This window comes from Doryrhamphus excisus, linkage group LG16 (genome assembly GCF_037039965.1).
Source record: "Doryrhamphus excisus strain RoL-2023G ecotype Guam linkage group LG16, RoL_Dexc_Guam_v1.1, whole genome shotgun sequence".
NCBI classification, from domain to species: Eukaryota; Metazoa; Chordata; class Actinopteri; order Syngnathiformes; family Syngnathidae; genus Doryrhamphus; species Doryrhamphus excisus.
Genome location: NC_136372.1, coordinates 16575842 through 16588112, shown reverse-complemented (window position 1 = coordinate 16588112; position 12271 = coordinate 16575842). Strand labels below are relative to the sequence as shown.

General features: G+C 38.1%; 1 protein-coding gene across 3 annotated transcripts in view; it reads right to left on the bottom strand.

Moving 5' to 3' along the window:
* Positions 1-12271, bottom strand: part of prkcbb (protein kinase C, beta b) — a 98819-nt gene that overhangs the window by 50407 nt on the left and 36141 nt on the right. For all 3 annotated transcript variants that reach the window (XM_058048359.2, XM_058048358.2, XM_078797322.1), the window contains exons 4-8: positions 10717-10828; positions 9473-9601; positions 4853-5009; positions 3212-3346; positions 1138-1234 (exon numbers count right to left, since the gene is read on the bottom strand). In XM_058048359.2, the coding sequence (XP_057904342.1) occupies positions 1138-1234; positions 3212-3346; positions 4853-5009; positions 9473-9601; positions 10717-10828 (630 nt within the window). The remainder of the gene's footprint in view (positions 1-1137; positions 1235-3211; positions 3347-4852; positions 5010-9472; positions 9602-10716; positions 10829-12271) is intronic.

Below are 12271 nucleotides of genomic sequence, written 5' to 3'. Positions count from 1 at the left end.
GGTTTTCTCCGGGTACTCCGGTTTCCTCCCACATTCCAAAAACATGCTAGGTTAATTAGCGACTCCAAATTGTCCATAGGTATGAATGTGAGTGTGAATGGTTGTTTGTCTATATGTGCCCTGTGATTGGCTGGCCACCAGTCCAGGGTGTACCCCGCCTCTCGCTCAAAGAAGACAGCTGGTATAGGCTCCAGCACCCCCGCGACCCTCATGAAGTGTTAAAAAATGAATGAATGAATGAACCTTCTAAATGTGGTTTTTTTAACATTAGAGCTCTCTAGACATGAAGTAGCACCCCTATAGTCACCTATACACTCCTATAATTCATTATTTATGACATTACACAACTCTTTTGCTGGAGACCCAAGTTCAATTCCACGCTCAGCCATCTCTGTGTGGGTTTCAAAACATTCCAAAAACATGCTAGGTTAATTAGCGACTCCAAATTGTCCATAGGTATGAATGTGTGAGTGTGAATGGTTGTTTGTCTATATGTGCCCTGTGATTGGCTGGCCACCAGTCCAGTGTGTACCGAAGACAGCTGGGATAGGCTCCAGCAACCCCCCGCGACCCTCGTGAGGAAAAAGTGGTAGAAAATGAATGAATGAATGTTCAAGAATATATGCTTCTTTGAAAAAAAAAACAAAACAACAAAAAGCAGCTTCCTGTTTAACATGAAAAGGCAGAATTACATTTAAAACACTTTTTGTCCGTTATTACCCCGTTTTACGGCACCCTCAGACTGCGTTCCCCGTGCATACGCCGTATGAAATGAAAGTAGTTTATGCGTTCTTTTGATTTGTGCAAAACAATAACCGTTGCATGGATGTCAAAAATGCGAGATGGACACACTTCACAGGGATCATGTGACATTTCGCAGTCGGTGTCGGGCAAAGGCATAGAGGAAGACGAAACAATGGCCGTTTCTGCCAAATGTGTTAATAAGAGAGCCGTGTGATTCCACTCACACACACACACACACACACACACACACACACACACACACACACCCCTGCAGTGTGCCAAGCGGGATGGCAAGTGTATGCCTGCCAACTGCTAACAGCTCTTTGAGAGAGAGTCTCACTCACACACACACACACACACACACACACACACAGCTCGGGTAAACAAGCCCACCTCAAATTTCTGCCGTAGCTCCTCGTTGCCCTCCTCCCCCTCCGGCGGAACGGGAACGTTGAAGTACTCGCCTTCTTCCTGGGAGAGCATCTTAAACCTGAGGACGGAGCATATTCCCACTTAAATCAATTCCCAATTACTCCATACAATTTAGACATTAAGCGCGGCCATTAAGGCCCCCGAGCCTGACGACGGTTAGCGCGCCAATTTAAAAGTCTGAAAGAATGATCGGCTCATTATTTAGCAATTCGCTCTCCTTCATGGCGATCCGGACAAAGCCTGACAGACGAGCGGCGGCGATGCTTCGCAATCGATAGGAGACAATTTCGCATTTGGCCCATTACCGACTTTCGGCGTCGCTTCGAAAAAGACGCAATGATATCGTGGAGGACGTTAAAGCTGTGACCTTAGAATTTTAATGTAGGCTTTGAATTATTTACACACTGTTTTACTTTTCTCCCCCCCCCCCTTTCATCTTCTGGTAGAATGTGGCGCTTTAAATTCAGTATGGGGAAAAAAAAAGCAAAACAATGAGCTGAAAGATGATAAAAAGATAGCAAAATAAAATGATTGACATTTTCAGCCATAAACAGGTCATAGTCACTGGAAAATAGGACAGGAAGAAACGTTAACGTGAACGAAAAACGTGATTAATTAATGTGATTGATTTAAAAAAAATAATAATTTAAATATAAAAATATTGTAATAATATTTATTTATTAATATAAAAATATAAACCCTAACCCTTTTAATAAAATAAAAATAAAAATAAAAATAAAAATAAAAATAAAAATAAAAATAAAAATAAAAATAAAAATAAAAATAAAAATAAAAATAAAAATAAAAATAAAAATAAAAATAAAAATATGCTGGTGGAAATATTTTTCCATTTTCTGTTACTGTAGCATTCTGCTCATTCTACAAGGTGAGGTGGTTGTTTCCCAACCCGACGGTTACTGGGAAATTTATTCATTTCCACCTTCAATCTATATTTTTAATTTCTGACATTTCTGCTAAAAGAACTTTCTGGAAAAAAAAAATAATAATGAAAAAAAAAATACAGTTACTATTGTATGGTCATAGCACCTTGTACTTTGGTACGTGACCAAAAAAAATCTATAAAAATTTATAAAATTAAGTAAAAAATAACATTAAATAAAACTAAAATAAATTAAAATTATATTAGTAAAGCAGGAAATGAACAAATGTAACAGTTACTGATTGTAAAAAGTACCAGATGGAGGGGTAGGATTTAATAAGCTTTGCTTCTTCCTACTCCTTTTTGGACATGTGGAACTGTGAACTGATTATGGGATGGCACTCAATTGTAATCTGATGCATGTTCAAATGAAATTAAACCATTATCATAATGAGATGTATATTCCCGACTATAAGTCACACTCTTCATAGTTTTGGCTGCAGAAGTTTTCCATGTGCGTTATTGTGTGTAGCTGCTCTATAGGAGCAGCCACAACTTAATACAAAGGCTTGAAAATCCTTTCATTTGTCGATATTTGGCCCTTGGACATTCCTACTTTAAGTGATACTAAAGTCTCTTGGTAATAATAATAATATTCTACACATAAATAAGAATACTTATAATAATAATAATAATAATAATAATAATAATAATAATAATAATAATAATAATAATAATAATAATAATAATAATAATAATAATAATAATAATAATAATAATAATAATAATAATAATAATAATAAGCTCCTTAACCTGTACTTTTTATTAAGGACAATAACAATAACAGACACGATGCTCATGTCATTGGAAGCTGCCTCCAGCATCTCTCCTCCGCCATTTTCCCTCCAATGCTGGCATCTCATTAAAAGCCCTGACAGGAACGTGTCAGCGGAAAGACAGGATAAAAGTCGGATAGAAAGATGCTAAAATAAGTCAGCGTGAAACCGGGCGGAGAGAAAACAAGCCGTAGAAGGAAGACGCTCCGACACCACAAAAAGGAGAACCCGAACCCCAAAGTGTTTCTCCACTAATGAACAAGGTCACCTTCACACCCCACCGACCCTCCTCGACTACCTCCTCCTCCCCCCATCTCACCATCCATCCACTCCTTGTTTTTGCAGCTCCGAGATGCCAAAGGACAGCGACCCCATGAAGTCGTTGCGGCTGGTCAGATCCCAGTCCCACGCCTCCACGGAAAGACGGCGGTCCTTATCGCACTCCTTCAGGTGGCTGGAAGAGAAACAAGGAGGGAACTTCACACCGGATCAAAGTTCTTTTCCACTCATGAAGTTTGCTTGTGTGGAGACAAGGTTCAAGATCTTAAAGAAGGTGAAACTGGATGAGAGGGACGTCCACGTTCAGGTTTTTTTTGCAGCAAAAAGGTCTTCCACTGTTATTACTGTTTATTAGGGATCGACCGATTTTTCGGGCCGATGACGATTTTTTTTTTTAGCCGATTTTGCTTGAGCCAATACTGCTTTTGCTACCTTAATTTACTCTTGCAGTGTGGGAGGGGTACTGCGACTGCGTGCACTACATGCCTGTCTGTAAATCTCAACTCAAAAATCGACCGATATGGTTTTTATCGGCCGATGCCGATTTTTTTTTTTTTTTTAGCCGATTTTGCTTGGGCCAATATTTGTGGCCGATACTGCTTTTGCTCCCTTAATTTACTATCGCAGTGTTGCAGGGTCTTCCGGCAACACAAAGCTGTCCGGCGCATGCCTGTCTGTAAATCTCAACTCAAAAATCGACCGATATGGGGTTTTTTTCGGGCCGATGCTGATTTTTTTTAGCCGATTTTGCTTGGGCCAATACTGCTTTTGCTCCCTTAATTTACTCTTGAAGTGTTGCAGAGTCTTCCGGCAACACAAAGCTGTCCGGCGCATGCCTGTCTGTAAATCTCAACTCAAAAATCGACCAATATGTTTTTTTTCAGGCCGATGCCGATTTTTTTCCCCCTATTTTGCTTGGGCCGATACTGCTTTTGCTCCCTTAATTTACTCTTGCAGTGTTGCAGGGTCTTCCGGCAACACAAAGATGCCCGGCACATGCCTGTCTGTAAATCTAAACTCAAAAATCGACCGATATGTTTTTTTTCGGGCTGATGCCGATTTTTTTTTTTTTTAGCCGATTTTGCTTGGGCCGATACTGCTTTTGCTCCCTTAATTTACACTTGCAGTGTGGGAGGGGTACTGCGACTGCGTGTGGTGTAGGGTCTTCTGGCAACACAAAGCTGCCCGGCGCACGCCGATACCGGCCGCAAATATCGGCCCCATATATCGGCCGGCCGATGTATCGGTCGATCCTTACTGTTTATACTATGACTGCATTATACAGAATGCTTGATGAAATCTTTCTTTATAATTCATACAAAAAAAAAAACAACACCCCAAAATGCATCATAATTCCCGCTTCTTCCAATGCAGGCCGCGATGATGCTTTATTAAGTACGTCACAGGACCCCAGAAGCCAGCTTTTATGAATATAAGACGCCAGATGTTGTTATCTGAGCGCCAGCGGTTACATACACATGGAAAGCGGAGCGTGATGCCATGCTTTTAAAAGCCAGCGAGAAACTAAATGAGGAACACAAGATGAAAGAGGAGGGAACCCATCGTGTTGGGGGAAAGTGATGGAAGCAGATGACAAGAAAGAGAGCTCTAATTAATAGATAAAGAAAGAAATGATCAAAAGTGGGATATTTAAAAAATAATTGAAAAAAAAAAGCCTTACAATTTAAAGGTCTCATTCCAGACCGGGTTGAGACAGCATTTAATGGTCTTGGTCTTCTGTTTGCTTTCGCTGCGAGGATCTGGGATCAGTTTCAGCTTCACATACGGGTCCGACAAACCATTGGGGTCCATTGGGACCAGATTCCTGGCCTCTTTGACTGCAGGGAAAAGGGAAAGAGACAATAGTGATGCACAGATAACGAGATAGGAGGATTATGAGATTAAAAGACAGAAATACAGTGGAACCTTGGTTAACATACACCCCGTATTTTATGAGATTAAGAAACAGAAATACAGTGGAGCCTTGGTTAACATACACCCTGTATTTTATGAGATCAAGAGACAGAAATACAGTGGAACCTTGGTTAACATACACCCCGTATTTTATGAGATTAAGAGACAGAAATACAGTGGAACCTTGGTTAACATATACCACCTGTATTTTATGAGATTAAGAGACAGAAATATAGTGGAACCTTGGTTAACATACACCCCGTATTTTGTGAGATTAAGAGACAGAAATACAGTGGAACCTTGGTTAACATACACCCCGTATTTTGTGAGATTAAGAGACAGAAATACAGTGGAACCTTGGTTAACATACACCCTGTATTTTATGAGATCAAGAGACAGAAATACAGTGGAACCTTGGTTAACATACACCCTGTATTTTATGAGATCAAGAGACAGAAATACAGTGGAACCTTGGTTAACATACACCCCATATTTTATGAGATTAAAAGACAGAAATACAGTGGAACCTTGGTTAACATACACCCCCTATTTTATGAGATTAAGAGACAGAAATACAGTGAAACCTTGGTTAACATACACCCTGTATTTTACGAGATTAAGAGACAGAAATACAGTGGAACCTTGGTTAACATACACCCCGTAATTTTATGAGATTAAGAGACAAAAATACAGTGTGGAACCTTGGTTAACATACGCCCCGTAATTTTATGAGATTGAGAGACAGAAATACAGTGGAACCTTGGTTAACATACGCCCCGTAATTTTCGGCTTTCATCAAAAATTTCCTGTTTACCATCCAAAATGGTGTTATCGATACACTGAGTGAGTTTTGCCGCTCAACATTGTCGTCTATGCCTCGGTTAACATACGAAATTGTGCCCCAGTTTGCATACATTGTAGTACATGTCTTCTTGTTACATACATTGTTATTGTTTTACATGGATAAAACAGTGCATGACAAATAGAAGCGATAAATGAACATGAAGAATGAACGAAGAAACCGTTATCAATGATCAAGATCAATGTGGACACCACCTTCCTGTTTTGCCATGAGTTATTTCTTGAATTCATGGATGTTTTTCCTCACTATTTTCATCAAAATGCGTTCAGTTGTAACTTTCTTTGGCTCCATTTTAGGTTATTTTGCAGCCGTGATCCAAAGAAAAGCAGAAACCTGAGGTGAGCAACAGTATTGAATTCAAAAAATAACTCACGGCAAGACAAGAAGGTGGTGTACGTATTGATCTTAGGTAAAATGTTCATCTTTGTAAACGATAAAAACATGTTTTGTGTTAACAGTTTTGGATTTCCATCGTTTCTTATTCAGTTAGAGTACATTTTGGTTAAAGTCAGACCTTTTGGAATGGATTCATGACGCTAACCAAGGTTCCATTGTATTGTATGTAGTTTCTCTTTAAAAATTGACTTTGTAAAAGCAGATAAATGAAAAGATTTACACATCGAAGCTTTGGTCACAGTATCCAAACGTAATCGCATGCGACATGAAAGATCTTTAGCAGTCTGCTTTGCGGGGAAAAGCCCCGTACAGTATAGTGGAACTGTTGCCATGGATACTGATGTTGACCTTGGGGAGCAGTCGTTTTTCTTGCCCACTTTCTTTGCCTCATTCCGAGCCATTTATTGCCAAGCGGACCTCAGCTTTGTGGGCAAAAGTATTAAGACACCCCTTTAATTCAATTGTGAAGCGATTAGGGGGGGTCGCTAAAGATGCAAGGTCACATTCCGGTTAGCAGAAGCACAGCTGGTAGTCTTTGGCGACTCAGTTCCAGTACACACACACACACACACACACACACACAATCTCAGTGTGTGTAGTGTTGTCCGTTAGGAATATACACTATACATAAAGTACGTATAGTTGTTAACTGGGGGCATTAATGAAGTCATTTCTAGCATTTCGAGCTTCCAAAACGAGACCACATAAAACCAAAACAGGGTTTCATGCGGGCAAAGAAGCATGTTAGACTAAAGTCTGAGAGGTTAACCACAGCCCCGCATGAAACCCTCAGCGGAGCGGGCCAATAAATATTAGATGATGCCTGTTAAAGTGACCAGCAAATGCTAGCTATAAAGAGGGTAGCATGCCAAAGAGTCTCAAAGGACTCTTAAAACTAAATACAACACCGTGTGTGTGTGTGTGTGTGTGTGTGTGTGTGTGTGTGTGATTATCCATACAGTATAGCGACATAACACGTTTATTTGACTTCTACTGTCTTGCAAATAGAATCCCAGAAGTTTGATTCCTTATTTATAAATGGAATACTAAGAAAACCTAATCATGATTAGAGCCCTTAAATAAAAATAACACCCCTATAGTCACCTACAAGGAGCTGAGTGGAGACGCGGACAGGAAGTGACGTCAGGTGAATTTTAGCTAGGCATGGGTCAGGGATTATCATGCCTATAGTGAGATCAATCAAACCAGGTCTGGTGCTTGTGTGTCTCAGATACAGATTGCCTTATAATTATATTTGACTTCATTTAGCCATTTTTATGATTAGAATATGATTTATTAATTCATATATTTTAGAACAACTGTGACATATATATATATATATTTATATTATATTTGTATTTTTTATTATATTTATATTTTAAATCATTTAGCCATTTTTAAGCTTTGAATATGATTTATTAATTCATAAATTTTAGAACAACCGTGACATATATATATTAATATTATATTTTAAAAATATATTATATTTATATATTTATATTTTAAATCATTTTGCCATATTTATGCTTAAAATATGATTTATTATTTCATATATTTAGGAACAACCGTGACGGGGTAAAGCTGCAAGATTCAAAGCGAAAAGTGGCGAGGGATTTATTTAAGAGACGCGCTCTGGAGCAAAAATATTTCCTTTAATATGAAAATATGTATATAATTTTTTATAATATGAGTGAAATCACAAGTAAGTAGAAATAAAGCTAGCATATTTCTTAACGGTCGAATTTGTCCAATCTTTTAGACACTGTCTCCAGGTCACAGATGTGTGTGAGTGACAGGAAGAAAAGCTCGATTTAATTTTTTGGGAGAGGGAAAAAATTTTTTTTCCATAATTTTAGTCCTATACAGTACGTATTATATACTGTAAAAACATCATAGTGACTGTAATGTATGTGTTTAGTCATCCTGCCATCAAGCTAGTAAGCACCCTCATCTACAGGCACGTCATGGCCGCGGTACGAAAAAAAAAACAGGCAACATCCAAACTTAAGATTTTCCCTCCCGGTGTGTCCTTGAGCCAAACGCCGGACTGCCCTCTGTGGGGCTCCAAACACTCTGCTCTGATCTCCCAGCGAGGCGTAGGAGTGACCTAAAAGTGATCAATAAAGCGGTACTTTGCACCCGTGTCTGCTTGCCTTGATTCGAGCGCCACGGCACGAATGCATTCCCGGCTGTAGCAGCCATCTCCAGCTGAGATGCGGAGCCATTTCCCCCCCCCCCCCACGACACACACACTTTTAACATCCCCATTCTCAGCCCCTCTCTACTCTGTCACACTGCAATGAAAAAGGTGGGTGGTATAGCGCTGATGTGTATATACTGACCCCTGTGGACGAATCTAAGTACTGCAGGCAAACACCCCACTCATTTACTGTTACAATCACACAATATTTCATCTCATTTCCTGCGCCGCACCATTTCTTATTGCTACATATTGAGTGTATTACTGGTCTGCCACCAGAGGAGGCGCTGTTGAGTCGGTGTCCAACAGTTGGGAGACTGAATCCATTGATTCTGGTGTATAGGTATATAATAGGTATATCAGGTATATAATAATAGAATAACTACACAAATACTACTGTTATTTATTACTACAGAGGGATGAAATCGCTCAAAAAAACACTTTAGTCCGTTTTCTGACACTGCTAATATCTACACATTTCTTTTAGCTGAGCGATTGAACAGAATCAGGCTTTTAATTAACCTCTGCTGCCACCTGGCGGTAATAAGAATACACTACATGTTACATTTCATTTTTTTTCAAATGTTTTGAGCAGAGCTAACATAACAAAATTACGATGGATGCTAACAGTATGCTAGCTATGTCACACACATAATATGTGCAACATGTATGTTTGTTGTCAGCAAATTATGCCAATTTAGCTAAATTTAGCTAATAATATAAGCTAGCATTGACTGTATAGCCATGTACGCAAACACCAACACTATTTTCTATTGAATTTATTTAAAATTGTTAAAAATATATTGGACTTACAGCGGGTTGAAGACTGTCCCTTTAAGGACTGTTTCATTAAGGCAGTGTAGTCGTTTCACCACAAGAGGGCGACAAAGGACGCTTTTGCGCGTGTATGTATGTGACGCAATACTTACTAGTAACAGTGAGCACATTTGTCTTGATCTCGGCAGTGATGTAGATTCGACCTCTCCTCTCAGTGTGGTCTGTCCCGCACAGGCTGGGCACGTTGGCCACACAGCGTTTATGTATGTTCATCATACAGTCTGAAACACAAAATGCATATTTTATTAGACATGTAAAACACACACAAACGATAAAAAATTACAGGTAGTTTTTGTATAAGGTAAATGTATGATGAAAATAATAACATGGTATAGATCAGGGGTCTTAAACTCAATTTACTTGGGGGGCCACTGGAGCTCGGGTCTGGGTGAGACTGGGCCGCATCAGGTTTTTAAAAAAAAAAAAAACCCAAAAAACGCATTTATTAAAAACAAAAAAAAAAAATTAAAAACTTTGCTTTGGTTCCAATTTTCTACAATAAAAGCTCTGATTAAACATTCCACTGTTCTCAAATATCTTAATTTTTATTTTCTGCACAAAATAAGATGAAAAATAAATAAACAAATCAAGAATAAAGAAAATCAATCAATCAATAATAAATAAATAAATATAATAATAAAGCAGCAAATAATAAAAACTTAAGAAACCACATATAGTTAGTGAGTAGACAATTTTTTTTTAGATTAAAATGAACAAAGCATTATTAGAGCCCTGTAGACATGACAAAACACGACTATAGTCACATTTATACTTTTTTTTATTTACAACATATTGCGCAACTGCAGGGTCTTGAGACACATGCTAACTCGCAAACTAGAGAGCTAGCAACCTAAACGGTAGCCTTCAAGTTATTTCCTTTAAACTTAAATAGCCAAAAACTTACCACTTCCACACGAATAGAGAGGATAACTATTAACAGTTATTTAACCTTTAACATCAACATTAATCAAACGTAATAATTTTTTTTCTGGGTACATGATACCATACAGCATCCATATCAAACCCAAAAACTTACCACTTCCACACGGATAGGGAGGATAACTATTAACAGTTATTTAACCTTTAACATGAACATTAATCAAACGTAATAATTTTTTTTCTGGGTACATGATACCATACAGCATCCATATCAAACATTAAACTTTCATATCAAGGCGGGGGCCTCAAACTAGTGTCCTGCGGGCCACACTTGGCCCGCGGGCCGCGTGTTTGAGACCCCTGGTATAGATAATTGACAGCAGAATGCACTCTGTATACACAAAATACGGCTTGTTGTTGTATGTTAGGATAGATTTGATGACGCGTGATTACTTACGGTCGCATCTCATGCCCTGGTGTATGAGTCCGTAGAGCAGAGACCCGCAGTGATCACAGAAGGTGGGACTGGAGTAGGTGTGGATCTTGAACTTGTGCTTTGACCTCGGATCCTGAAGATAGAGAGACATTGAAAATTATTCGATGGAACATGTCAAATATTCCACTATACTGACACAATAAGACAAACGATAAGTAAACTTGGGTATCATTTCCTCTTTTAAAAAGAAGATGTGGAACCAAGGTGGAACCGTGGAGACACCTGCACTCCACTGACATCCACACCTGCAGCTAATGTGGCATTCAGGGTCACAGATGAACCCTGGACGTGTTGCTAATGGCAACTGTCTCATGAGTTAATAAACACATATCTGCCCCTTGATGAAGAACATGTGATAAATATACAGTACATCTATATAGTAGATATAGCACCACTGGTCCACATCCCTCGTTTATCACGGTTAATTGGTTCCGGATTTGACAGTGATAAGTGAATTTCCAATAAGTAAAATTTTCTGATTTCTCTATAAAATATTTTCATGGTTACAGCATTGAAAATTTATGACCTTCGAAATATGTTTGTCATTATTAGAGACCTCTAGAGATTAACTAACACCCCTATAGCGTAATACTTAATTTTTGTAAAATTTTATTTTTGTAATTCTGTCTTTATTCCCATTTTATTTTTCATATTTTTTTAATTATTTGTTGTTTCTCATATTATTAAAACATCTTAAAAAAAAACTTTTTTTCACCTCTATGCTACAAAATTGACCTTTTTGAGCTTATGGTAATAAAATTGCAACTTTTTTCTCTTTTGAATTTTTTCTTGTGTTTCTTCAACAAAATGTTAAAAATATTTATTATTATTTATTATTATTATTATTATAACATTTGTCCCTACCTAATTTCAAAAAATTAAAACTTCATTCTTTGTGTCGTCAATTTCTCATTCCACATTGTCATTAAATTTTTAAAAAAAAAAAATCCATACTAAAACTGACTTTATTTCACTTATAATATGACTTTATTCTTTAATTATGCAGACTGTTAAATTGTGTTTGTAGAATGTGTATAATAAAAATAATAATAAAAGCAGCCGCAGTTTGGACACCCCTTATATACAAGTTAACACTGTTGCCATTCTTTTTGTACTTCCTGTTCTGTACAGTACTTCCTGTGGTGGCTATTGTCTCATCAATGTCACATTACTGACACCTAGTGACCAGTGTAGAATACTACATATCATTGCAGTGCCTTTTATTGCCATTTTACTTCATTTATGCGTGAAAATAATTAATTTAGTTGAAAAGTAGCATGAAAAAGCAATGATTTATCAATTGATATATATTGATATATTTTTGAAAAGACGTGAAGTGAAGAATATTTTGGTGTTTGTGGCATCCCTCTCCTCCACCTGTCCTGGAATTATGTACAAAACCCCCCCACACGTTTTTGCCCCCAGAAGAAGAATCGTGTGTGTGTGTGTTTCTTGTTAAGGCTAAATGATTGTGCGGGTGCCTGTGATTTCCTCTGCGTGGGCGAACGGGTGACGG